Source organism: Nansenia antarctica (genome assembly GCF_963989245.1).
Source record: "Nansenia antarctica genome assembly, chromosome: 10".
NCBI classification, from domain to species: domain Eukaryota; kingdom Metazoa; phylum Chordata; class Actinopteri; order Argentiniformes; family Microstomatidae; genus Nansenia; species Nansenia antarctica.
This window is the reverse complement of record NC_137680.1, coordinates 16,481,889-16,506,888: the sequence shown is the minus strand read 5'-3', so window position 1 is coordinate 16,506,888 and position 25,000 is coordinate 16,481,889. Positions and strand designations below refer to the sequence as shown.

Genomic DNA, 25,000 nt, shown 5'->3' with positions numbered 1-25,000 from the left:
CTCTCAGTCTGGCGCTCAGTCTAGCGTTGTTCCTGCCAATGTTCCATCACAACAGTGTGTCAAAGCGCTCCCCCCACAAAGCCGTTTGATTATGCAGTGTTGTTGGTGCGCCGGCTGCTGTTTACGTGGAACTTAATAGCATTTTCAGAGAGGAGGATACACACACACACAAACACAGATTCTTTTTGTATATACCCGGTAATATACCCAGAAGATAAATCTCTGATATGTACTGGAAAAGACAAGCTGCTATGGCAGGCATGTTAATCTTCTTTAAGAGGCTTGGTGGAGAATGGGATAAAGTTGCTGTAGAAACGTCTAGAATTCCACCTCTGGCTATGAGAATTAGGTCTGTGTTTCTGACCAAGCATCACTGCCAGTAAGAGTAGTAGTGTCATTTGAACAGCATTAGTGCCACTCGGCAACAATGATAATCTGTCCATCAACCAATCAAAAAGCTCCTGATCAAGTACCGACAGGCACCATGTCACCACTTACCGTGACTCTGTCTGTCCTTGCTTCTCTACGGGACGGAGCTTCTTCTTGATGACTGGCAGTTTGGAGGTGTCAATCACCTTGGTCTCCCCGCTGCTGTAGGTGAACTCCAGGGTTCCGTTCCACTCCCCCTGGGCTTTACACACGATGGTGCTGGTGGGGTTGTGTTTGACCTCCGCTGTCACTCTGCCAGGCATCATCAACACCAATTAAGTGAGGCAGTGTTATTATTAGTTCACACATGCACATGCACATGCACACGCACACACACACAATGACACACACACACACACACACACAAACAATCACACACACACACACACAATGACACACACACACACAATGACACACGCACACACACACACAATGACACACACACACACACACATGACACACACGACACACACACGACACACACACACACAATGACACACACACACACACACATGACACACACGACACACACACACACATGACACACACACACACACACACACGACACACACACACACAATGACACACACACACACAGTGCTTTGAGTTGCATTCATGTACGAAAGGCACTATATAAATAAAGTTTCACTTCACTTCACTTCACACACACACACACACACACACACACACACACACACACACACTCTAACCCACCTGTGTACTTTCCCTCCGTAGAAGGGTTTGGTGTGGAAGGTGACAGTGGCGGAGTAGCCACTCTTGGCACAGCTGATGGTGACCTTGCCCCCCAGCTCCACCCAGGGCACAGTCAGGATGGAGCGGGCGTACGCGCAGGGCAGGGTGAACACATACTCCTCATCATGTTCCAGGAGACGCAGGACACCTAGCAGAGAGAGAGAGACAGAGCGACAGAGCGACAGAGAGACAGAGACAGAGAGAGAAAGAGAGAGAGAGAGAGAGAGACAGAGGTCAATAAGAGCACAGACTGCGGTAGTGTAGCTGTGACATTTAGGTGACATTAACCAGCTCTAGGCAGCATTATGCTGCTTATGCTCCTTCATGTATAATCCCTTGGTTACTGCATCTGTACGTCGACTAATGCATAGAAGGTTTAATGCTTTGCACCGACAATCTGTCTATTTGTACTTGAGGCTTAAACCTGCCAGTGGATGTTGATTCACCTCCTACAGCCCACACTGCTCATCTCTACAGTACACACCACAGCACCACAGCCTCGTAGTAAAGGTGTTAGGGCATGTTGGGTTACTGTGGGCTTGTGGTGAGGTTATGTAAGTCTTGGGGCAGTGGCGGCATATAACCTTGATAGTCAGGAGGCGTTGGACTGTGCTGCTTTACATCTGCTGCCTCCTCCTCCTCACCCTCCTCCTCCCCCTCCTCCTCCTCACCCTCCTCCACCTCCTCATCCTCCTCCTCATTCTCCTCCTCCTCCCCCTCCTCCACCTCCTCCTCCTCCTCACCCTCCTCCTCCCCCTCCTCCTTATCCTCTTCCTCCCCCTCCTCCTCCTCCCCCTCCTCCTCCTCCTCCTCCTCCTCACCCTCCTCCTCCTCCTCACCTCCTCCTCCTCCTCACCCTCCTCTTCCCCTTCCTCCTCACCCTCCTCCACCCCCCCCCCCCCCCCCCTCCTCTACGGGCCTGGCCCTCTTTTCCTCCTGTTACATAAGAGAGACAGCTGTCCTGTGGAAAGTTTGCTGCGGGCTCACGCCCCGGTCTGGCAGATACACATCTGTTTCCCCAGACAGGAGGGGGGGGGGGGGGGGTGGAGGAGGGGCCCTGGCACACCTCCCTGCTCAGCGCCCCCACGGCTCTTCCTCCAGAAGGGTCCGACACAGAGGCACGTTGCAGGAAGCCCTCCCCTGGCCTGGCCGGGCCCGTGTGTGAGAGTGCAGGGTCAGCATGTTTGTCCCATAGATAGAGCCCAGCCTAGCCACATCGCCCTGGCAGCCTGGCAGGCTGGCACACAGGGCAACACACAGGACAACAGATGTCGCACAGAGCCTTCTACCATGCCTGCCACACAAGGACACCATGTTGGGGGGCGGGGGGGTTAAAGAGCGTCAGCTCGGTTCACTGTGTATGACTGGGCATCTCCCCAAGCATCTTGTTGGCTGTGGTGGTGCTGGGTAATAATACAGAGGTTTTTTCTGTGTGTTTAGAAGGTTGGGGGGAGACCACACAGAGCCCCGTGACTCTGCTTGGATAATGGTCTCTATACAAGACGCGCTGTCGAATTCTCCACTCGACCCGGTTCGTTTTCCTCCTGGGAAGTGTGGCGCGTCTGTGTGCGTGTGTGTGTGTGTGTGTGTGTGTGTGTGTGTGTGTGTGTCTCGAGTTGGGTTCTGTGACTGGGAGAAATAATCATCCGTATCCGTTGAAAAATACCACCAATAAAGATGCATTGTTCTGGATTCATAAGTGCACCCAGTATGTGGTGAGCTGCACCAGAGAGGAGCACATGATGGGAGTGCTGGAGGGCGCTGGAGGGATTCATACTGAAGTTGAATGTACAAGTGGACGGTTGTGGTCATGTTGACTGCTGGTGAGGGAGCTCACAGGGCCTGCCTAACTGACCGCCTTGTGTTACTCAGGCCCAGCCTCCTGCTTCCCTCTGGTCAAAACGCTGAGGTACCCACCTGGTGTAGGTCCTCATGGAAGCATTCAGAGAATAAAACATGTTCTTATGGACAAGGAAGAGCCACCATGATCCTACCACTGACATACTACCTACCTCCCGCCATAGACTGAAGACCCATCTCTTCAGGCTACACCTTAACTGTCCCTTCTTAAGACCCCTCTACTCCCCCTCTACAGTTGTTTCTCTACTGTAAATTAAATGTCAAAATCTTAATTCCTTCCTTCTTCTAACATTATGGGCCCTATTATGCACTTCTTAACTTGCCGTCTTAAGTCTTAATTAAGACGCACCGCCAGGTTAAGACCTACCGCCACCCTTATTATGCGCTTCATACGCGCTACTGCTATTATGCAGGTGTCGATAGGCGCCCACACATAAGACGTAAGACTCCTGTGCATATATTACTCATTGTGGGAGTGTTCATATGTTAATGAAGTGCGTTAGGCGCCCCTGCTATTATGCGATCTGACTTTGCGCCTAGCGCTAAGAAGTGGTTTGAAAAGTTCTTAGGCGCTAGACTTCATGCACGTTTTCAAACACGGCTGCTGCTACTTCTTCCCACGCCTGTTTCACCACCTCGGCTCGGGGAGGATTTCGCGCCGTTCCAAAGATTGCGAACTGACGAGCCTTGACCTCATGCACGAGCTTGTTACTTTCTTCTGCAGAGAAGCGTGCTGACCTCCTTCTTAGGACTTCCATAATAGCATAGCGCTAAACACTTAACGCAGCCGGTTCTTAAAGGGAATGGCACCTGGCACGCTGATTGGGTTGATTGAGAAGACGCCCAAAACACACCCATGACTAATTTCTGGGCTTAGCGCCGGGTTTTAGGCGCCCACTACCGCACGCATAATAGCAAAGTGGCCTTGACCACGCCTCCACGTCTTAAGTTTAGATCTACCGCCTCGTCTTATTGCTTAAGACTTATGAAGTGCATAATAGGGCCCTATGACTGCCAATGGCCCCAGGCCCTAGCGTAGATTACTTTTTCTTGCGATGACTGATGGATAGATGATTCACTTACTTAGACGGTTGCGTTTGTTGGAAGTCGCTTTGGATAAAGGCGTCTGCTAAAATGTCAAAAGGGTCAATGGAAATGAATAAAATACTATACTGTCGTTCTACTGGGTTGTACATGTTGTATGTATCTGAATAACACAAGTAGTCCTCTCTGTGTCTAATTGTCATTGGTTTTGTCAGCGGGAGATGAATGAAGGCGCTCACCACCACCCTGAAGTGTTTGTGGAGACGTGGAACAACTCACCTCACCATATGACTGTGTTCTCTCCTGGACTCATTAGCATAGCACGCATCACTCAGGGGGCGAGAGAACGTGATCAGCCTCGTTAGTAATTAATGCTGTCCTAATTACAGCTCGTCCTAATTGGCCATGGGCGGAGGCTAGCATGCTAGCGCTGCTCTCTTCTCTCTCTCTCACTCACACGCTCACTCACACCCTCACCACTCACATGCTCACTCACTACTTTGGTTGACCCTACACCTGAGCTCCCTCTCTCTAATAAGGATGATGTGCTACCATCCCTACTGTCACGAACACAGAGAGAGCCTCACAGATGCAGGAGGCCAGTGGAGGCCAGTGGAGGCTGGTAGAGGTGGAAATCGGAGGGCAGGCTCATTGTAATGCATGGAAAGGAATGAGGAATGTCAACATATCAAACGTGTGTGGAGTAGCAGGCATTCTGAAAGCGAGAGCAGACTTTTCAGAGGTAGAGGTTGGGAGTCATGTTGTATGTCAAGAGCTCTGTGCTCCTGGAAAAGCACTAAATGTGTCTGTGATCTATGGTCATTATTACTCCACTGTAGGCTGCAGCAGAATTTCAGAATTTATAGTCCAGCCTAATAATAATACAGGCAATTGAACAGGCTTTCTGACGCAACATCTTATTACATAATATTTGAGCAATAGGGAGAAGATGTACTGTTGCTGAACATATTCTGTAACAGCACAGACATAAAGAAATGATTGAATTGCATTATTCATTATGATGAAATTAAATGATACAATTATGATATTTGTGTCGTAATAGTATTTTCATTGTGTTTTGAGTGCATCGCTACACCCAGAACGTGACTCGGTTCAGCACACACGCAGTATTTAGTAATGAAGCGTCATTATACTCACGATAAAACATAAGCCTATTCCATGGCCGTCTGCCAAGCAATTAAATGCTACTTTCAATCTTGATGCGATTACTCTGGATTAGAACATTATAATAAAGCTTTCAGCACAATTAAACCCTCTAATTAAACCTTGGGATGTGATTAAGAAACGTAATCAGCAAGTTGACAGGCTTTTCAGTGATCTACCCATTATCACCAAGCACATAGTCTGAACTGCTGTCAAGTAACTGGACATGACGGCCGCCAGAGACCAAACAACAGCAAAAAGAACAATAAACTACAAACTGTCTTAATACAACACGATACGCCTACTATACTACTATACTACTATAATACTATACCTTCCCCGATCATGGTCACTCCGATGGACATGCCCATGAACTTGCTCTTGGTCCAGACGTGAGTGTTAACACACATCTTCCTCTCCTTGCATTCGCAGTAGAACCCGGACACAGGTGGGTGATGGGACACCTGCTCCGCCACGAAGCGTACGCGGTAGCAGTCCGGGTGGTCCTCCGTGGTCCTCTGGGCGGGGTCTCTGGGCGAGGGCGCGGGGGCGGGCGTGGGTGCTGCCGGGGGGGCCGTAGGGGCCGAGCTGTTAGTCCTGAGGGGGCGGACCCGTTCTCGGGGGACGTCCCAGGAGCAGCGGAAGCTCTCTCCAATGATGGGGTTGTAGGGCTTCTTGGCCACCGCGCCCTTGCGCCCCTCGTGGAAGGCAGTCAGGTAGTACTCCACGAAGCGGATGATGCGTTCCTCCGGCGTGGCGCCTGCCGTGATGGCCAGGAACATGTCTGGGTGGGCCATGAAGTTGGCGTACATCTCCAACAGGGAGCGCTTCTCCAGGATAAACGTGGGGAGCACCACCTGAGACAGAGAGAGAGAGAGAGAGAGAGAGAGATGAAAAACTGATAGCGTTTATTCCTTTACATACAGTCCTCCTGAGATAGATAAATTCTTTATCGCATAAAACTAAGAAAGGTACGACACACACACACACACACACACACACACACACACACACACACACGTTGTTGCCTCCTGCCAGTGCTGGATCGATAGAGTCCTATCCTGCTAATGTTGAGAGAAGGCTCTCTGATATTTATAAATAACAGCGTGCGGCACAATCCCTCTGTGACGTGTATTCTCGCCTCCAGTCGATCAATGCCCAGCCCTCTCCCCACCGGCACATCACTCTCTGACAAACATCATTATCTCACACACACACACACACACACACACACACACACACACGAGAGCAGTACACACACACACACACAGACACACAGACACACTCACACACACACACACACACACACCACATACACACAGACACACACAGACACACACACATCCATAGCTAAGCCTGGTCTGGTCTATTACAACCAGCCCTGGAGAGAGAAAACACCTTGCATTGATTTCTACTGAGTGCTGCTAACACACTGAGCCAGAGGGGGAAATAAGATGGTCAGAAACATCTTGTCTCTCTAATAGTGTTTGGTAAAAGAGAGTGAGTGATCTACTGTAGTCATGAACTAACCAGAAGGGAACTCTACTGTGAAGCAGTAGAAAAATTAGATGGCTTTTACCCTACTACTACCCTACAGTACATCAGAGACGAGTCGTGGTTATGAAATATCATCAAATTGCTAATCAAATAGCAATGATTCTATTGTATAAACAACATATGACAGAATATTTTTTTTAAACTTACACATCATCATCAAGGATGTAAACATCAGACAGAGAGGCATGAATTAAGTGCATTAAAAAACATTCAAATAAATAAACCAGATTCATATCAGATTACATAAAGCACAATAGAACAGTCAATCAACAGAGTGCTAGTTCTCTCATATTCAAACAAGCCTTTTCGTGGAATCCTACCAGAATTAGAATGAAAAAATCAATCTCTCGCCTGAAGCCATAAAGTAGATCAATTTGAGGAGAGAGAGAAAGAGAGAGGAGGGAGAGAAGGGAGAGAGAGAGGAGAGAGAGAGAGAGAGAGAGAGAGAGAGAGAGAGAGAGAGAGAGAGAGAGAGAGAGAGACAGTCAGAGCATCGCTGTTATGCATGAGTGAATGTGCTGTCTGTAATGAATGGATAGATGGATGGATGGATGGATGGACAGATAGATTGAGGGATGGATGGATGGATGGATGGATGGATGAAAACCAGTGTGTGACTGAGTGTTGGCCTAGTGTGATACATAGGGTACGTTCGTAAATACGCTCTGAGAGCACTGGAGCGCACCCGGGGTGCTCTCTGGTCGTTCGGAAATTAAGAGCGCTCAGAGCGTCCCCGTTCAAAAATTCTGAGCACTGTGCTCTGGGAGCACTCAGAGTGCACACTGGGCGCTCTGACTGGAAAGATGGATTGTCAGAGCGCCTGAGCATTCCAATCTAAAAATGTCTGAGCAAGTCGTTGCTAAATGTTATGGTTGCGGCTTGATTGGTACTCTAGAGTATTATTCAACACTCATCTACGTGTAACAAAACAGGTAATAATCATGTTTATACATGTGATGAATTAATATTCATTTAAATTCATTTTAAAAGATGAAAATTGCACGTTAGTTACGTTAGTTAAATGTCAACATCACAAACGTTAGCGACAGATAGATACCTAACGTTAATGTTAACACGATAACGTAAAATTGTTGGCCGCCAGCAAAATGATGGTAATGTTATCGTTGGTGTCCGCCATGTTTACAGTTAGTTTGTAAAGACTATTAAGTGACCGTTCGTAAATCCGTTGATTTCAGAGCGCTCTATGACGTTGAAACCTCAGAGCACATTTCCAGAGCGTATTTACAAACACACCCATAGACTACGGGGATCAGGTGTCAGAGTCAAAGGTAGTTGTAATTACCAAGTGGTCCACGCATCATTCTTCAGAATCAGTTCACTGGTCCATTTCAAATCACACAGTGTTCATTGATCCACAAGCTGTCTCACAGTGACACGCATACCGTATGTGAGTAGTCATACCGTATGTGAGTAGTCACTGCACTCACCTGAGCACTCTGACTGACAATCCTATGCATTTAACAGGGTGACAATAATGGAACTCGTGGAATTAGTGGAACAATGAAACTAGGCTGAAGTGTATGCTGTATTCATATACAGTAGTATCCCCAGTCTGCAGATCATTGTGGGACAGATCTGGTGTCGTGCTGACACATTTGCCAGAAACGGCAAGTATGCTATGGACCAGACCTGTAGATACTGGGCTTATATATATGGACCAGACCTGTAGATACTGGGTAATCTTTGGTCTGACTGTGGTTGCGACCTGGGCCACATCCACAAGCTGGCCAAGTTCTGGCCATTTGGTGCCAAAGATACCTGGCCACATCCAGACACATCCAGACACATCTAGACACATCCAGACACATCTAGACACCTCTAGACACATCCAGACACATCTAGACACATCCAGACACATCTAGACACACCTGACTTCTCTGAGTTCCTATCCATTATCCATCCCAACTATGATAGGATTATTATCACTGGTGATTTTAACTTTCATGTTGATAATGAGGCTGACTTGAGGGCTAGGGAATTTATTGACCTCTTGGAATCTATGGATTTTGTCCAACATGTCAATGAACCCACCCACAATCATGGCCATACCCTTGATCTTGTGATTACAAAGGGTCTTGAGGTCTCAATATCAGGTATCAGCGACCTGGCCCTCTCTGACCATTTCTGTATTTTCTTTACCATTGTAACACGTAAAGCTGAAAGCAATGCTGAACGTGTTGTTAAAAAACGTTATCTTACCCCTGCAGTGGCTGAACATTTCAAAGCTTTAATGAACAGTAATCACACAACTCCCACGTTATGTGAAAACGACTTAGTAATTACCTTTAACAATAAAGTAAAAATGGCCCTAGACTCCCTGGCACCTACCAAACTAAAAAAGGTTGGAGCCAAGAGGAGAGCACCATGGCGAAACAGTGAAATAAATCTCTTAAAGAGAACATGTAGAAAAGCTGAGCGCAGATGGAGAAAGAGCAAACTACAGATTGATCAGAATATTTTTAAAGAACATCTATCTGCCTTTAACTTGGCAATGCGAAATGCTAGGAAAAATCACTTCTCAAAGATAATATCTACAAACAAGAATAACCCCAGGGTCTTGTTCTCGACAATTGATTGCCTTGTAAACCCTGCTCCTAGGACTCTAGACGGCGCAGCCTCTGTCACCAAATGCGAGGAATTTGCAGCCCACTTCAGGGATAAGATAACAAATATTAGAATGTGTATTACTCAGGAAAGACTAGGTTTGTGTAGCACCACAGATCCGCCACCACAGAACATGACTATGAGCATGTTCACCATGATTAGTACGGAAACACTAGGTAAAATTGTGTCACAGCTTAAACCGTCTACGTGTCCTCTTGACCCTATTCCTACCACCTTTTTTAAGGACATTTTTGAATCTGTGTCTGATGACATACTAGGCATTGTAAATCACTCCCTACTTAAAGGGATATTTCCAGCGGCGCTAAAAACTGCCCTGGTTAGACCCACCCTGAAGAAAAGTAACCTAGATCCTTCTGATCCAAAAAACTGTAGACCAATATCCAATCTCACTTTTCTAAGCAAAATTTTAGAAAAGGCAGCGTATAGACAGCTTCATGAATTCTTAGTCCTAAATAATAGGTATGACCCACTTCAGTCAGGTTTCCGATCATACCACAGCACAGAAACCGCTTTGCTTAAGGTAACTAATGACCTTAGGATAAATGCAGACTCGAAAAAACTCTCGATTCTTGTACTCTTAGACTTAAGTGCAGCCTTTGATACGGTAGACCACTGTATATACTTCTTCTTATTGAGAGACTTGAAAACTGGGTTGGCCTCTCAGGTCCGGTCTTAAACTGGTTCAGGACTTACCTGGCTGACCGTGATTACTTTGTAGCCCTTGGTGACCATAAGTCAAAAAATTATAGCACAACCTGTGGAGTTCCCCAGGGGTCCATTTTAGGACCGTTGCTTTTTAGCCTATACATGCTACCCCTCAGTTCTGTTATCAAGAAGCATAGGCTTAACTACCACAGCTATGCTGACGACACTCAGCTTTATATCTCAGTAACTCCCAACGACTACAAGATGATCGACCACCTGATAGACTGTATTGCCGATATTAATATTTGGATGACACAAAACTTTCTCCAACTCAATCAAGAAAAAACAGAGGTATTGATCATTGGCGAGAAAACTGGGAGAGAGAAATTATCTGCACACTTGAAAACACTAGCTCTTAACACTAAGTGTCAGGCCAGGAATCTTGGTGTCATAATTGACCCAGATCTAAATTTTGAAACTCATATTAATAACACTATTAAAACATCCTTCTACCATCTAAGAAACATCACTAAGGTACAATCATTTCTCTCCCAGGCAGACACTGAAAAATTAATGCATGCGTTTGTTACTAGTAGGCTAGATTACTGTAATGCTCTCCTGACAGGTCTCCCCCAAAAAATGATAAATAGACTACAAATGGTTCAAAATGCTGCTGCTCGTGTCCTTACTAGGACCAAACGGAGAGCGCACATCACACCTGTCTTGAGATCAATACACTGGCTCCCTGTCAGTCATAGAATAGACTTTAAGATCCTTTTACTAGTTTATAAATCACTTCACTGTGATGCACCCAATTACATGGTGAACATGCTCATAAGATACACACCAGCTAGACCCCTACGGTCTAGTGGCACGGAACTTTTAATAGTGCCAGAGGCTAGGACAAAGAGATTTGGAGGATCAGCTTTTAGCATATATGCTCCTAGATTGTGGAACACCCTACCTGAGGGCCTGAGGTTGTCTAAAACTCAGGACATTTTTAAGCGTGACCTCAAAACCTACCTATTCAATGTCGCCTTTTGATACTAAGGGAGACATTGGACATTATAGAACTAGGATCACTAGGCCATTACACCATACTCGTGTTTTTGAGATTTGTATTGACAGGAAAATGGACCCGGGTGCTGATGAGGCACTGTCAGCTCCAAATAGCACCTAGAGCAGTACTGGAACCGGTACAAGGGTGTACCAGGACCACCATCAGGTTGTATTGCTGTCATCTTTACTGTCTCTATTGTGTTGTTGCATCATAACTGTGCTTAAGTTTCTCTTTTGGCAGGACCTGTGACCATACTGGATGCAGAACGATGCAAATACAACAAAAAATTTATGGACAGTGTGTACGCCGATAATATGCAAGGAATTTTTCCTGGATACATGGTGTACAGGTTTTTGCCCTTGCTTGCTTGCTTTGTGCCGGTGGTCCTGGCCTCCCCTGGGGGACCGCTGGGTACTGGTAAGCAAACTGGCTAGTAGTCGCTCTATTGGTAGAGGGCTGCAAGGGAATTTTTCCTGGCTACATAGTATACAGGTTTTTTTACTTTTGCCTGCTCGCGGCTCTGTCAGTATTGATTGATTGATTGACTGATTGACTGAACATTTTCATTGTGTGAAGCGCATTGAGTTGCATCTTGTAAGAAATGCGCTATACAAATAAAATTTGATTTGATTTGATTTAGACACATCCAGACACATCCAGACACATCTAGACCCCTCTAGACACCTTCAGACACATCTAGACACATCCAGACACATCTAGACACCTCTAGACACATCCAGACACATCTAGACACATCTAGACACATCCAGGCACATCCAGACACATCTAGACACATCCAGGCACATCCAGACACATCTAGACACATCTAGACACATCCAGACACATCCAGACACATCCAGACACATCCGGATGCCGGTAGGAAATAGGTAGGAGCCAGATCTGGACTGTCATTTCTCTGCTGGCAGGGTCTACAGCATTTCTGTGTATATAGACAGGGGTGGGGAGACAGGGGTGGGGAGACAGGGGTGGTAGACAGCTCTTGCTAGTGTGGAGGAGGAACATTCCCAAAGAGGAGACAAATAGATCCTAAAAATAAAAAATCCCCCCAAATATTCACATTAGTTCACTATTGACATAGAAATGTTGGATTTCTCTGCCGTTTCAAATTCTGTTCTATTTCTGCTGTATGAGCTCTATGAGCTCCAGGTGCGATGGGGAGCATGTAGAGGACAGGGGCTGGGCAGATGGGGGCTAGGGAATGAACCAACTAAATAAATAATCAGTCCTTTTTTTGTTGCTGTTGCAAAGGTATTTTATGCGTGTCAGCACCTGGCCCTCTCCGCCATCTGTGGAGGGAGGGAGATTTGTAGGTACTGAGACCTGGGCTTCTCTTTCATTACTGCTTATTTCACGTGTGGGAGGTTTATGGCCAGTTGGACTACAGCTCTCTTTTGCCCACAGCTGTTTTTGCACACTGTACATATACTGTACATATTGTATATCTGTACATATCATATTGCATATACCTTACTGTACATATCTCACCTGTCTGTACATATCTCACTGTACATATATCTGCTCATGGCTTTTGCACTAGGCACTATTGCGGCTGTGGCGCATTAGGTAGTCTAATGGGCAAGACACTGAACCCCAAATTGCTCCCAACGAGCGGGCCGGCGCCTCGCATGGTAGCTTGCCGCCATCGGTGTGTGAATGTGTGTGTGAATGGGTGAATGAGAGGCCATTGTAAAGCGCTTTGGAATAAGGCGCTATATAAGTCAGTCCATTTACCATTTCCCATTCTGGCTAGATGCCGATTGCGTTTCGTTGTCTCTGTACTTGGACTCTGCCAATGACAATTTAATTGAATCTGAATCTGAATCTGAATCTGAGCTCTAGCCTGTGAGGTATATGCCCAGCTGAACAATTGCCCAGTTCAACGATTAGCTATTAACTACATAATGTGACGTCCACGCCCAAGTAGACTCTCTCACACCCATACCCAGTACACCTACAACCGTGTGAGGTCCATGCCCAGCTACACCTACAACCATGTGAGGTCCATGCCCAGCTACAGTCCCTACCCGTGTGAGGTCCATGCCCAGCTACAGTCCCTACCCGTGTGAGGTCCATGCCCAGCTTGAGTTGGGACAGCAGGTGGAGGATGATGCTCCTCTGGTCGTCCATGACACCCAGGTCCTCTTCCTCATTGTCCTCCGTGTCCGTGGTCTCCTCCCGGGGGTCCACCGCCTCCGGGGTGGGGTGGTTCTGGAACAACACAGGTGACCCATTAGAACACAGGGCTTCTAATAATAAAACAGAGAGACATTGCAGCGCATAGACAACCTGTCAAACGACACACTGTCTGTTACCTTTGAAAATTAGACTCTACGTGGAATAGGGTGTCATTTGAGACACAGGGGTAGTGCACTGGGGGACAGGGTGTCATTGGAGACATAGTGAGACATCATCAGTCAGCGCCAACAACACTAGTACGATCTCTAGAAGGTTTGATGAAAACCCAGTGTCTTGTCATGAAGACGGATGGTCATCTCAGGGACATGAGAATGTGGATAGAGTCTAATGGTCACCTATGGCAACCCTTCCAAGGAAAAGATAAATCTCTCTCTTTCCTGCTATCCTTCCCATTGACTGTACTGTACAAACTCAACTCAAGCATGAAATGAACCTGAGACTAAGACAAATGAACCTGAGACAAAGACTAAGATAATATCCTAGTAGCATCTGATATTAAACCAACTTTTATTGATACATTTATTGATCTACGTATTTCTGCTACAGCCGACTGACGACCTGTAATCAAAAGCTCGGCAGGAGATTCCTGAAAGCTGGAATGTGCTCCTGACATCCTGCGCTCTGTCATCTCCCCCACCAGCCTCGGAGCACTTTACGTCCGCTAATGCGTTTGGTTGCTCCAGCGGTAGCTCAGGCGAAAGCGCTATATTGTTCCTAATGCATAATGTAAGGAAGCTCGGTTGTGCGGGCCCCTAAGCATTGTGGGACGTGAGTAAAAAGCCTTCCTCCCTCTTTCTCTCATTCCCTCTTCCACTCTCCCCTCTCTCTCTCTCTCTGAGCTGTGTTTCTGTCTCCACAGAATGTACAGCGTCAACAGACCAATGAAGAAGGAACTAAGGGAATCACATGACATTGTTGTTTTTTTGGAGGGTTTAGTTTGTAAATCAGCCTCCACGGCTTACTGCCTCACAAACCTACTGTCCTGTATCCTGCCGTCATGCTGGAAAGGTTATTTATTTAGGAGGGCAGAGAGGTAATTGTGTGTTTCCAGGGAGCAGGTTGGTAGCTCTAAAAGCTATTTTCCTGACACATTTTTCGTACCCATTATCCCTTTCCCACCGCGGTTTCCTTTCTCCTCTCCACCTTTGTCTCCCTCTCTCTGTGGGAAGGCAGAGAGGTAATTGCGTGTTTCCAGGGAGTAGGTGGGAGCTCCTGCGGGGAGGTATGGAGACTAGAGAGGGAGGTGTGTGTTCCAGAGAAGGAGCAGGTTGGAGCTCTTGCCAACTCAGTTGCCCAGTGAGGCGGATGGGACAGCAAGGCACTCAGCTGCCAGCTCCCAGTCTGCACTCAGCTCCCAGTCTCACCACACGGCTGCAGCTACCAACAGCACACCTGAATATTTCATACTGCGAGAGCCAACGGCCAAGGGCTGATTTTACTCTCTCTTTGAGTCTCTCTCGTCTCTCTTTCTCTCTCGCTCTCTCTGTCTCCTCTTCTGCGGTGTGAAGGGGTGCGTCTCCGCGTTCTCTCTCACTAAAGATACTACTTATCTACGCAATAAACATATAGGTTACAAAACATACAAAAACAAACACACTCATAGGGCTGTTCAAATCTGGCCATGGTCAAAGGACGGGTTTGCTGCACACGTGTAAACACAGAGCTCTGTTTGACACAATCGATACATGGATCTACAACGGAAAGATGGCGGATGAACAGACTAGAGAGGCGCGATACAGAACTGTATGAACTAGCCCTGAGGCTCTCTCCCACTGGGCTGGTGGCTCCTCTCTCTCACTCATTCACTACAGCTTGGGTCCCTGTTTCACACACGGAGCACAACAAATACTTTTGGGAACAACTGACCACAACCCAAACATTTAGCAAGCAGTCATTATGAATAAGATATATGAGATATAACAAACTCGGCTGGAATTTCCATTCTGCAGAGCTTATAGTAGGCTTCTTCTGCTGCGTGAACAACAGATTTCCTTGTGTGGTCTATTAACACGAAACAAATAGCTATTTGATAGCCATCGCAGAGCAGCTCCTACACCTAATCATGAGTCCCATGTGATCTCGTTAGTGAAATAATTCCTGGAAATGCACATCGGATAACATTTCCACAAATACCAAAGAAAACACAGGCGCGTCTTTCATTGAAACAACCGTACTGCCTCTCATGCTCCTCTTAAAAACAGAAAACTTTTCCTCTCCACAGCCCAGCCTCAAGAGACACAGAGAGGAGGGGGGGGGGGCTCCTTCAGAACAGAACACGGCTCCTCATATTCTCTACAAACCACAGAAACAACCCAACACCAACACCAACACAAGCTCTTACACTCATTTCCAAAGCAGACGTCCAGAGGATAAGTCCACAACCTTCATTACTCAAGTCAGCAAAGTTTCCAAAGACGATGAAACTCTCCCTCTTTCTCTCTCTCTCTCTCTCTCTCTCTCTCTCTCTCTCTCTCTCTCTCTCTCTCTCTCTCTCTCTCTCTCTCTTTCATCTGTTTATCACAAACAAACAGACTCCCTCCCTCCTTTCCTCCCCTCCCCTCCCCTCTCTCTCTATCTCTCTGTCCCCCCTCTCTCTCTCTCTCTCTCTCTCTCCTCTTATCTTTGTACCCAGTTCCCCTCTGTGTCCGGGGTCAGGAAGTTCCAGATAAGCAGTGTTTTTGCTCTGCTCTGCCCTCCCACCCTGAGTAGCACAGAGTACCCTCTCTACCCCACACACACACTCACGCTGCCGCTGGGCTGACACGCTACCACCGCCGCCGGCTTGGCCTGAGTCCTGCTGGATTTCATATCCACCATCCAGAGAGAGAGAGAGAGAGAGGGGGGGATAGAGAGAGAGAGAGAGAGAGAGAGAGAGAGAGAGAGAGAGAGAGAGAGGGGGGGGATAGAGAGAGAAAGAGAGAGAGAGAGAGAGAGAGAGAAGGATGCACAGAGGAGACTGCCTGACCCGTCACAGCAGTATGTTACTATAGAACACAGGGAGAGGGAGGGAGGGAGGTAAGGGGGAAGAAGGAGGAGAGGAGGGTGACAGACATTGATCACCAGGGGTGGGGAGGGGGGAGAAAGAGAGAGAGGAAGAGTGACAGGGAGAGAGAGAGAACGAGAAAGCAAAAGAGAGAGAGAGAGAGAGAGAGAGAGAAAGAGCAGAAGTAGCCGGGATGACTGCTGCCTGCTACACGTCCAATGGGAAGATTACCAGTGATGCTGACAATCCCTTCTATCCCTCCCTCCCTCAGCCACTCCCACCGTCCACACACACTCTCCATCATATCCCCGCCTCCTCCCAGGGCCCCACCTCCTCTCATCCCCCCCCCCCCCGCCCCCCCGGCCTAGATGATACTATGGAACAGTCTGCTTCATTACCAGTGTGCATGCAGGCCACTCTGGCAACTGCAGCTGAGATCTCTACTTCTCTATGCTTTCTACACCCCCGTCTTCCCCCTCTCTCTCATTCAACAGCTCACTCTTGTTTTTACAAAATGTGACAGCAGCTGGTGAAACCGGGAAACAAGTCGCCAACCAATCAAACTTCAAATGTTCAGACTTTTTGACAAAATTCGGACAAAATGAAAATAAATGTCACCGTTGTTGAAAATCAACGACACACTCGCTAGTCAAGCCGAAACATTGCAATGCAATGGAGACGGTAAGTCATTTCCACTACTCTACACTAACTAGGTCCGTCGGTTGGCGACTTGTTCTCGGGTTTCACCAGCTTCTGTCACAAATAAACTTCTAGAACTTTTGTTCACCTTGGTGTTATTCGTTTCTCTCTCCTAAACAACAAACTTTAACTTCATCTGTGTTATTCGTTTCTCTCTCCTAAACAACAAACTTTAACTTCATCTGTGTTGTTGCCAGGGGGGTGATGTATTGTACCGTACAGGAGAGGGGCTGATGGGGGGAAGATGTACTGTACGGTAGAGGAGAGGAGCTTAGCCAGGTTACAGGGTTTATTCAGCTTTATACTTCAAAGACTCTCTGAGACAAAGTCTTCACACTTCACTGGACGCCCCTTGACCCTGTGTGCCTGTCCAATCTCGTCCTCGTCAAAAGGCCGCCACCCCTCATCCTCACAAATGCACCTGCTCTTCAGCCCATACACCCCTTTCCTCCTCCTCCTCCTCCTCCTCCTCCTCCTCCTCCTCATAGATATGGTACCACCCTCCTCCCGGACCTTATATCCCAACCTTAGATCCACCCATTTTCCAATTGTCACCATTGGTGACCATCATCACTGTGTGTGTGTGTGTGTGTGTGTTCCTGCATGCAAGCGTGTGCACGTGTAAGTGTGTGTGTGTGTGTGTGTGTGTTTGTGCGCGTATGTGTTACTCTTACTGGGTGATGGCTAGCACAGCGAGGAGAGAGAGATGGAGAGGGTGGAGGAGGGGAAGACAGTGACATCAGTCCCGTAATCTAATCCCCTAACATCAAATGGATTAAAAAATACATGGCAAATTCCATATTCATTAACATGTCCACTGGTTATTTATAACGCTTACTAAAACATCTAGCCTGGTTTATCCTGATAATCCTAATACCATACTGTGTACTGTAGCGTTGGGAGACTCAGCTCCTGTGGGTGTGTGTGCACGTGTGTGTGTGTGTGTGTGTGTCTGCATGCATGTGTGTCTGCATGCATGTGTGTGTCTGCATACGTGTGTGTCTGCATGCATGCATGCGTGTGTGTGTGTGTGTGTGTGTGTGTGTGTGTGCATGTGTTTGTACTGTATGTGCATGCATGTGTGTGTGTGTGTGTGTGCACTTGTGTATGTGCATGTGTGTGTGCATGTGCATGTGCATGTGTATGGCCATTTGCATGTGCATGTGTATGTGCATGTCCATGTGCATGCCAAGCGAGACACTCTCGGCACGCTGTACACTCTATCAGGTTAACATAGTGCAGAGTAATGCAGCTCCCCTCTGTCACACGCTCACTCCTGGTCACTCCCGGCGCTCATTCAGGCTAAATGGATTTGCAGGGAACATGATAAAGGGAAGCACAGATGACTCCAGGCAGCCTTCCAGAAATAACATCAGAAATTCCCAGTAGAGTAAAAGGCCGGTCATATCCACAGGCCCACAGATGAGGGGAGGGCGGAAACACACCATGTCAAGGGAGGATGAGACACCAAGGATGGGAAGGAGAGAGAGAGAGAGAGAGAGAGAATAAAGCCTGTGAGATGTTCTGTGTCACATGAGGTAAAAAAAAAAAAATATGAATAGCTTTTGTGTGTGTAGGTAAGTGTGTGTGTGTGTGTGGTGTGCATCCATGCATGCATGTGTGTCTGTGTGTGTGTGTGTGTGTAGTGTACGTGTGCATTCGTGCGTATGTATGTGTATGTGTGTTTGTGTGAGTGAGTGTGTGTGTGTGTGTGTGTGTGTGTGTGTGTGTGTGTGTGTGTGTGTGTGGGTCAGTGGAGGTGGTTGGATGTTGAAATCAACCGTCCTCCGATTTCAGCTTCCACCAGCCTCCCCTAGTGTGTGAGTGTGTGTGTGTGTGTGTGTGTGTGTGTGTGTGTGTGAGTGTGTGTGTGTGTGTGTGTGTGTGTGTGTGCATGCGTGTGCGTGCACGCTCCTGGCTTTCTTGGGGTCGAGTGTGTGATGGATGTTTCCCACGTTTGCGCCCTCACACAGACACCACGCAGCGTACGGTTCTCCTCAGCCCAGTTCACATGGCGTGTGTGTCCCCTGGCGAGGCGGCCATGTGCAGAGCAGCTACGGCGGCGCGGAGCAGAGAGCAGAGCGTGAGCACTGGGTCTGTTTTTAAAAAAAGCACCACCGCCATGAATAAATAATCAAGGGGCCGTCTTCTGGGAAGCGTTTAATGAGAACGCTTACGCAGATAGGGGACGGAAACATCCGACGCTCTTCATCACAGAGGGGTTTAAAGGACCCCACGCTGCTACGAAAGGACGGGCCGTCGTCGGGTCCTGCGTAAGTCGGTTCTCTGCGACTTTAAAGTCGCCGCTCCTGCTGCTGACTTCTGTTCTGATTAAAAGTTGGCGTCTCGGGGACGTGACGTCGATGAGGGAAACGAGCGGGCCGCTAACGCTAACGAGGACCGTTTTCAAAGAGACCGAGAGGAGACGATCGACTCCGGCCCACGTCCAACCAGTGCCTATGCTGTGGTTCACATCTTCACTTCACTCCCTTTTACTCCGAATATCTTTGGTAAAAAAGTGGCTGTGACATCCTGGCATGATGTCATGTCCCAGCATGGCTGCTGTTACGCAATCACGGTATCACGCGCTGTGCGTCGGGCACCAAGTGCCCGTAGGGGGCGCCGAAACAGCCCAATCATATCATCATATCAATAGGCACCATTAGACCATTATTAGACCGCCATTAGTGCTAGCGCTATTGCTAGACCAGCATCGGTGCCCCCCACCCGGCAATTACGCTTAGAGCACCCAAATGGCCAGCAGTGGCCCTGTATCACAGTCTCCTAGCTGGTCCGACCACTGCTCCCTATTCATACTGACCAGCCTATTCATACTGACCAGCCTTTCTTGGTTGTTTCTTGGTTATCGCTAATCTGTTCATTGAGCACAACAACAGTGACTTTCTTCCTATCTATAGACTAAACTACCTCACGTATTAGTTCTCAACAGTACAGGAGTCTGGTTTGCTTATGCCTTCAATGTCTGTGAAGGAGAAAAGTACAAGAGAGGAGTAAACAGACGATGGTGACATATCGCTGCTTGTTTTCATTCCGTGCACACACACAGAGTGGGAGAGAGAGAGAGAGAGAGTGAGAGACAGAGCGAGAGAGAGAGAGGGAACCCCTGAGACTGACAGAATCCTGTCATTGTCTCACTCCAGTGACACATACGTCACAGCACACATCTGGAACATCCACTGTCGACAGCCCACAACACACAGACGGTTGACTCCCTTTTCCTTTGTTTGAATGCTGAGACAGGCAAGATGGTCTCCTCTCCTCTGACAATACCGTGTTCAAAGCTGTCAAAACAATCATGTGGATCTCGTACCCACCAGGATACAAATGCTCCACTGTTCACCACAATCAGGGGTATCACTAGGCCGTCTACACCTGGATCACCAGTAGTAGGAGTGTCAACATGCAAACTCATTCAGAGAAATAAAATCCAGTTCTTTGATCAAATATCATGATATTTCAGATTTTGATCAAATAAAATATCATGAAGTATCAGATTTAACCACCAATGGACGATTCATATGCATGGTGTGCAGCTGTGCTTTCTTTAGCTTTAGACAACCAGATGAATTCATTGGCCTGCTACCTTATTCTGTAAGGAAAATTGTCTTTGATTAGTTTATGAATACAAATAGTTTTCAAGATGAATTTAGAAAACCGCTATAATTCATTGACACAACAAATGACGCACAAAGTAGTGTCTGAATGTCTGAATGTGATGTGTCCTGGTGTCTCCCTGATCTCTGGTGCCCTCTGCTGTCAGCTGAGAGGCAGTGGGGCACGGATGAGGAAGTCATGGGAGGCATGGAAAGAACTGCAAATGTACCCAGAAACACGCGCACACACACGCACGCACACACGCATGCACACACACACACACACACACACACACACACACACAGCCACACACACACACACACACACACACACACACAGCCACACAGCCACACACACACAGCCACACACACACACACACGCACACACACACACACACACACACACCGTCTCTCTCTCTCTCTGTGCCCTGTCGTGTGGTACTTTGGCTGCAGTCCAGGCGTGATAATGGAGCAGGTATTTATGTGCTCCCTAATGGCGCTACACCACATTTTACTGTTCCTGTAACACACACAGACAAATCACAGGGCCGTGGAGATGGCAGGACTGATCTAGTGGCTCTTGAATGTCCTGCAATGTACAGCACAGTGCATACTGTAAACCAGTCTGGATGTCTTATTAGAGAGGCTTGAAGATGCTTTATTGTATTTGGCTCAGGACCAGTTAGTCACCGCCTCATTAGTTTTTCATGGCAGCAGACATGTGTTCTATTTATGCCACTCGGTAATAAACAGTGAGCAATTACCGTAGTGGGTAAACAGGGGCTTACTGTATGTCCACAAATGGGTATAAAGGCCATGTGCTGTCAGTCAATGGCTGCGACGGTGATTCCACACAAATGAATTGCCACTATGGACTTTAGTGAGGGAGGGAGGAGACTGTGGGAGATGATATGGTCTCAGTGATGTTTTGAAGTGTGTTTTTGGAGTGAGAATGAAGCCTCAGGGCTAAACACTGCTCCCTGTACCACAGAGGACACAGATAGTACAGCTTAGGGGCTCAAAGGCACAGCTTGATAAACGTGTGTGTGTGTGTGTGTGTGTGTGTGTGTGTGTGTGTGTGTGTGTGTGTGTGTGTGTGTGTGTGTGTGTGTGTGTGTGTGTGTGTGTGTGTACGTACTAGGGATGGACGGTTTTTCGGTTAAACCGAAAACCGGGGTTTATAAAAATAGAAACGGTTTTTTATCAAAACCGTCTGAAACCGTTTTTTTTTTTTTTTTTTTTTTGGAAGAATAAAATAGAATAAGAATAAAACTGGAACATGTCACATGTTTGTCGTGTGTGAAAATAACAATGATACAGTCTGAATCTGCCGCGCAATGAGTGAGAGGTTTGGTCAGTTGTGAAGAATAACTGAGGATTAATATCTAATTGGGATTATATTTAAGGGTAACGAATCACTCTATGGGAAAGATAGTTGCCTTCAGTTATTGGTAGATAGGAAAGGTTTTTTTTACAATTACTCGCTTACATTTAATAAGATAATTTTCGCTGCTCTCTGTAAAGCGCATTGGGTCACTTTTGTGAGAAATGCGCTATAGAAATAAAATGTGATTTGATTTGAAATCAATCAATCAAACTTTATTTATGTTCTATAGCACAAATCATGCATTGAATGTAACTCCAAGTGCAGTATTTACTAAACCACAATATAATAAAACAAGAGCTATACGGATCAAGAGTGTTTGTGCACAGCGCCACTGTGTGTGAAGGCGCTACTGAAAGTGATGACAGAACGCATGTCTCAGAAGATACGCGGTCACTTAGTGACGCAAAGGTAGTTCTGTATTTATCTCTATCTGTATTAGTACATTTATTTTGAAAGCTCTATTTTGACAGCTCTACCATGGGCACTTTTATTTTGATGGGGCATTCTTTGTTGATTGACTTACGACAGTTCAGGACGAGTCAGTCTCGCGGCATGTGGTTTTTATGAAAAGCTTTAAGTATGTTCACTGCATAATTCTAAGTCTAATATTTCAGTGATTATTGAGCAGTATTCAAATATTTAAATACATTGAGCAGCAGCTGAAACTTTGAAGATGCTGTTCCAAGAGATGATCTTCCGTGCAGGCGTGCACCCTGGATCAGCGGAGCTGGTGTGTTAAGTGTTCATGTGTTTTCATGTATGGTGAATACAAAAGTCTGCCTTTCCACTTATATTTGTGAAACTAAGTAGCCTAAATGTGTTGCGACTGTGCTTACGGTGTTTTAATGGTGTTCGACATGAGTGTATTGTAGCAGTAGGGCTCAATAAATAGAAATTGGCGTTTTTTTTTTTTTTTTTTTTGCAAGTTTATTTTTATTTTTATTTTTTTATGTATTTTCGGTTAACCGGAAAACCGCGGTTTTACTCTCTGACGGTTTTTCGGTTTCAATAATTGGAAACCGTCCATCCCTAGTACGTACGTACGTGTGTGTGTGTGTGTGTGTGTGTGTGTGTGTGTGTGTGTGTGTGTGTGCGTGCATGCATGCGCAGGCGTGAGTGAGGCATAATGCCATTGCTCAAATACACCCAATTAAAATCTCTGCTGTACAATACACCCACCGATTAATTTGATTGTGGGCTGCTTGTCTTCTCGGAAGCCACAGAAAGAGAGAGAGAGAGAGACATGGAGATAGAGGGAGAGAGAGAGAGAGAGACATGGAGATAGAGAGAGAGAGAGACATGGAGATAGAGAGAGAGAGAGAGAGAGAGAGAGAGAGAGAGAGAGAGAAAGAGAGCGACATGGAGAGAGGAGCCTGAGAGGCAGTAAGTGAAGAGGCCCATCAGCATATTTCACTGTCTGCATTAACCCAGCCTGCGGCGGGCGGGAGATACTCTCTCCGTGAGCTCTGTGTGTGTCTGAGTGATCAGACCACTTCAGCCCCCAAGCCGCCCTGACGCTGGCTGAGTACTGCCTCCCAGGTGTTGACACGCACACCAGCTTCCCTGATTGGGGTTTAACTCAGTGAATAGGAACGGAGGAGGAAGCGTATTAAGTGTCTACAGTGTTCATCTGAGGCGTATCGTATCGATGAGGGTGAACATGGAGGAAGCAGCTGCTTGGTGAAGGATGTGACGCGCTGGCTTAAGAAAAACAATCCTACTATTTTCCAAAAAGTACGAGACTTTTTCCAAAATGTCTACAGACAACTCACACACGACAGCAGCAGTTTGTTCACTACAGGATGGATGCCTGATATCCAAGCTAGCTGTTGTTACTGTGTCATGGATGCAGCAGGAGGTAGGGTGATGATGTCATCATGTTTGGACGTGCTGGTTAAACCGTGCAGAGAACCCCGGTGATGACCTTGACACAGCACCACACGGTCAACGAACTCCCGGCCTTGTGACACTGTGACGCACACACAGAGTTGGGGCCTGGGCCTGCTCCACACACTGCTACTGGAGAGAGAGAGAAAGACGTGTGGAGGTGTGGGGTGGGGTAGAGAGAGAGAGAGAGAGAGAGAGAGGAAGAGAGAGGGAGCAAGAGAGAGAGGGAGAAGCGAAAGAGAGAGATGGAGAGCAAAAGAGAGAGAGAGAGAGAGAGAGGAAGAAAGAGATAGAGAGGGAAGCGAAAGAGAGACGCAGGGCGAAAGAGAAAGAGAGAGAGTGAGAGAGAGAGGGAGAGAGAGAGTGAGAGAGGGAGAGGGAGAGAAGGAGAGGGAGAGAGAGAGAGGGAGAGGGAGAGGGAGAGAGAGAGAGAGAGAGAGAAGGAGAGGGAGAGAGGACGTTTCTGTCTACTCTGCCATCTCAGAATCTCGGCCGCGCTGACTCACCCTCCCCTGTCGTGTCGAGCCGGCTTCCCTCAACCGCCCAAGAGAGACATTCAAACTAGAGCATGGCCAATTAGTCCACTTCCCCCCCCCCCCCCCCCACCTCCCTTTAGCATAGAAGTTTGGCAGGAGGAGTACTCTTTTCTTCTCTGTCAGAACTCCATCGCCCCCAGGAGCGGTGCCGTCACTGTAGTGAGCTACGACGATGCCCTGCGGGGGGGGACGCCAACCAGCCCGGCTTGCTTTCTTCCTCTTGTCAGAGATATATAAAAAAAAAAACCTGAACAGATTCCGGTCGGCTGCTCTAAAAAAAACACAGCGCGCTACACTCAGTGTATCTCCTCACATGCCGATTCAGAACCAGGACAAAACACACCAGGAGTTCTAACCCTAGATAGATCAAAGGGTGGGGGGAGGTGGGGGGATAGGTGTCATATGAAATGCGTATGTTTGTGGGTGATGTCACGCGGATAGAGAACACAGCGTGTGGTGGTAAAGTGCCTGTGTGGATGAGTCATGAGCCGTTGGGGGGGGGATAGAATCGCAGGAAAT

General features: G+C 47.3%; 1 protein-coding gene across 1 annotated transcript in view; it reads right to left on the bottom strand.

Moving 5' to 3' along the window:
• osbpl10b (oxysterol binding protein-like 10b) overlaps positions 1-25,000 on the bottom strand; it is a gene marked incomplete at its 5' end in the record, with an annotated part of 52,988 nt that overhangs the window by 5,714 nt on the left and 22,274 nt on the right. The window contains 4 exons of the mRNA XM_080540730.1: positions 499-681; positions 1,144-1,330; positions 5,585-6,107; positions 13,238-13,387. Coding sequence (XP_080396856.1) covers positions 499-681; positions 1,144-1,330; positions 5,585-6,107; positions 13,238-13,387 — 1,043 coding nt within the window. The remainder of the gene's footprint in view (positions 1-498; positions 682-1,143; positions 1,331-5,584; positions 6,108-13,237; positions 13,388-25,000) is intronic.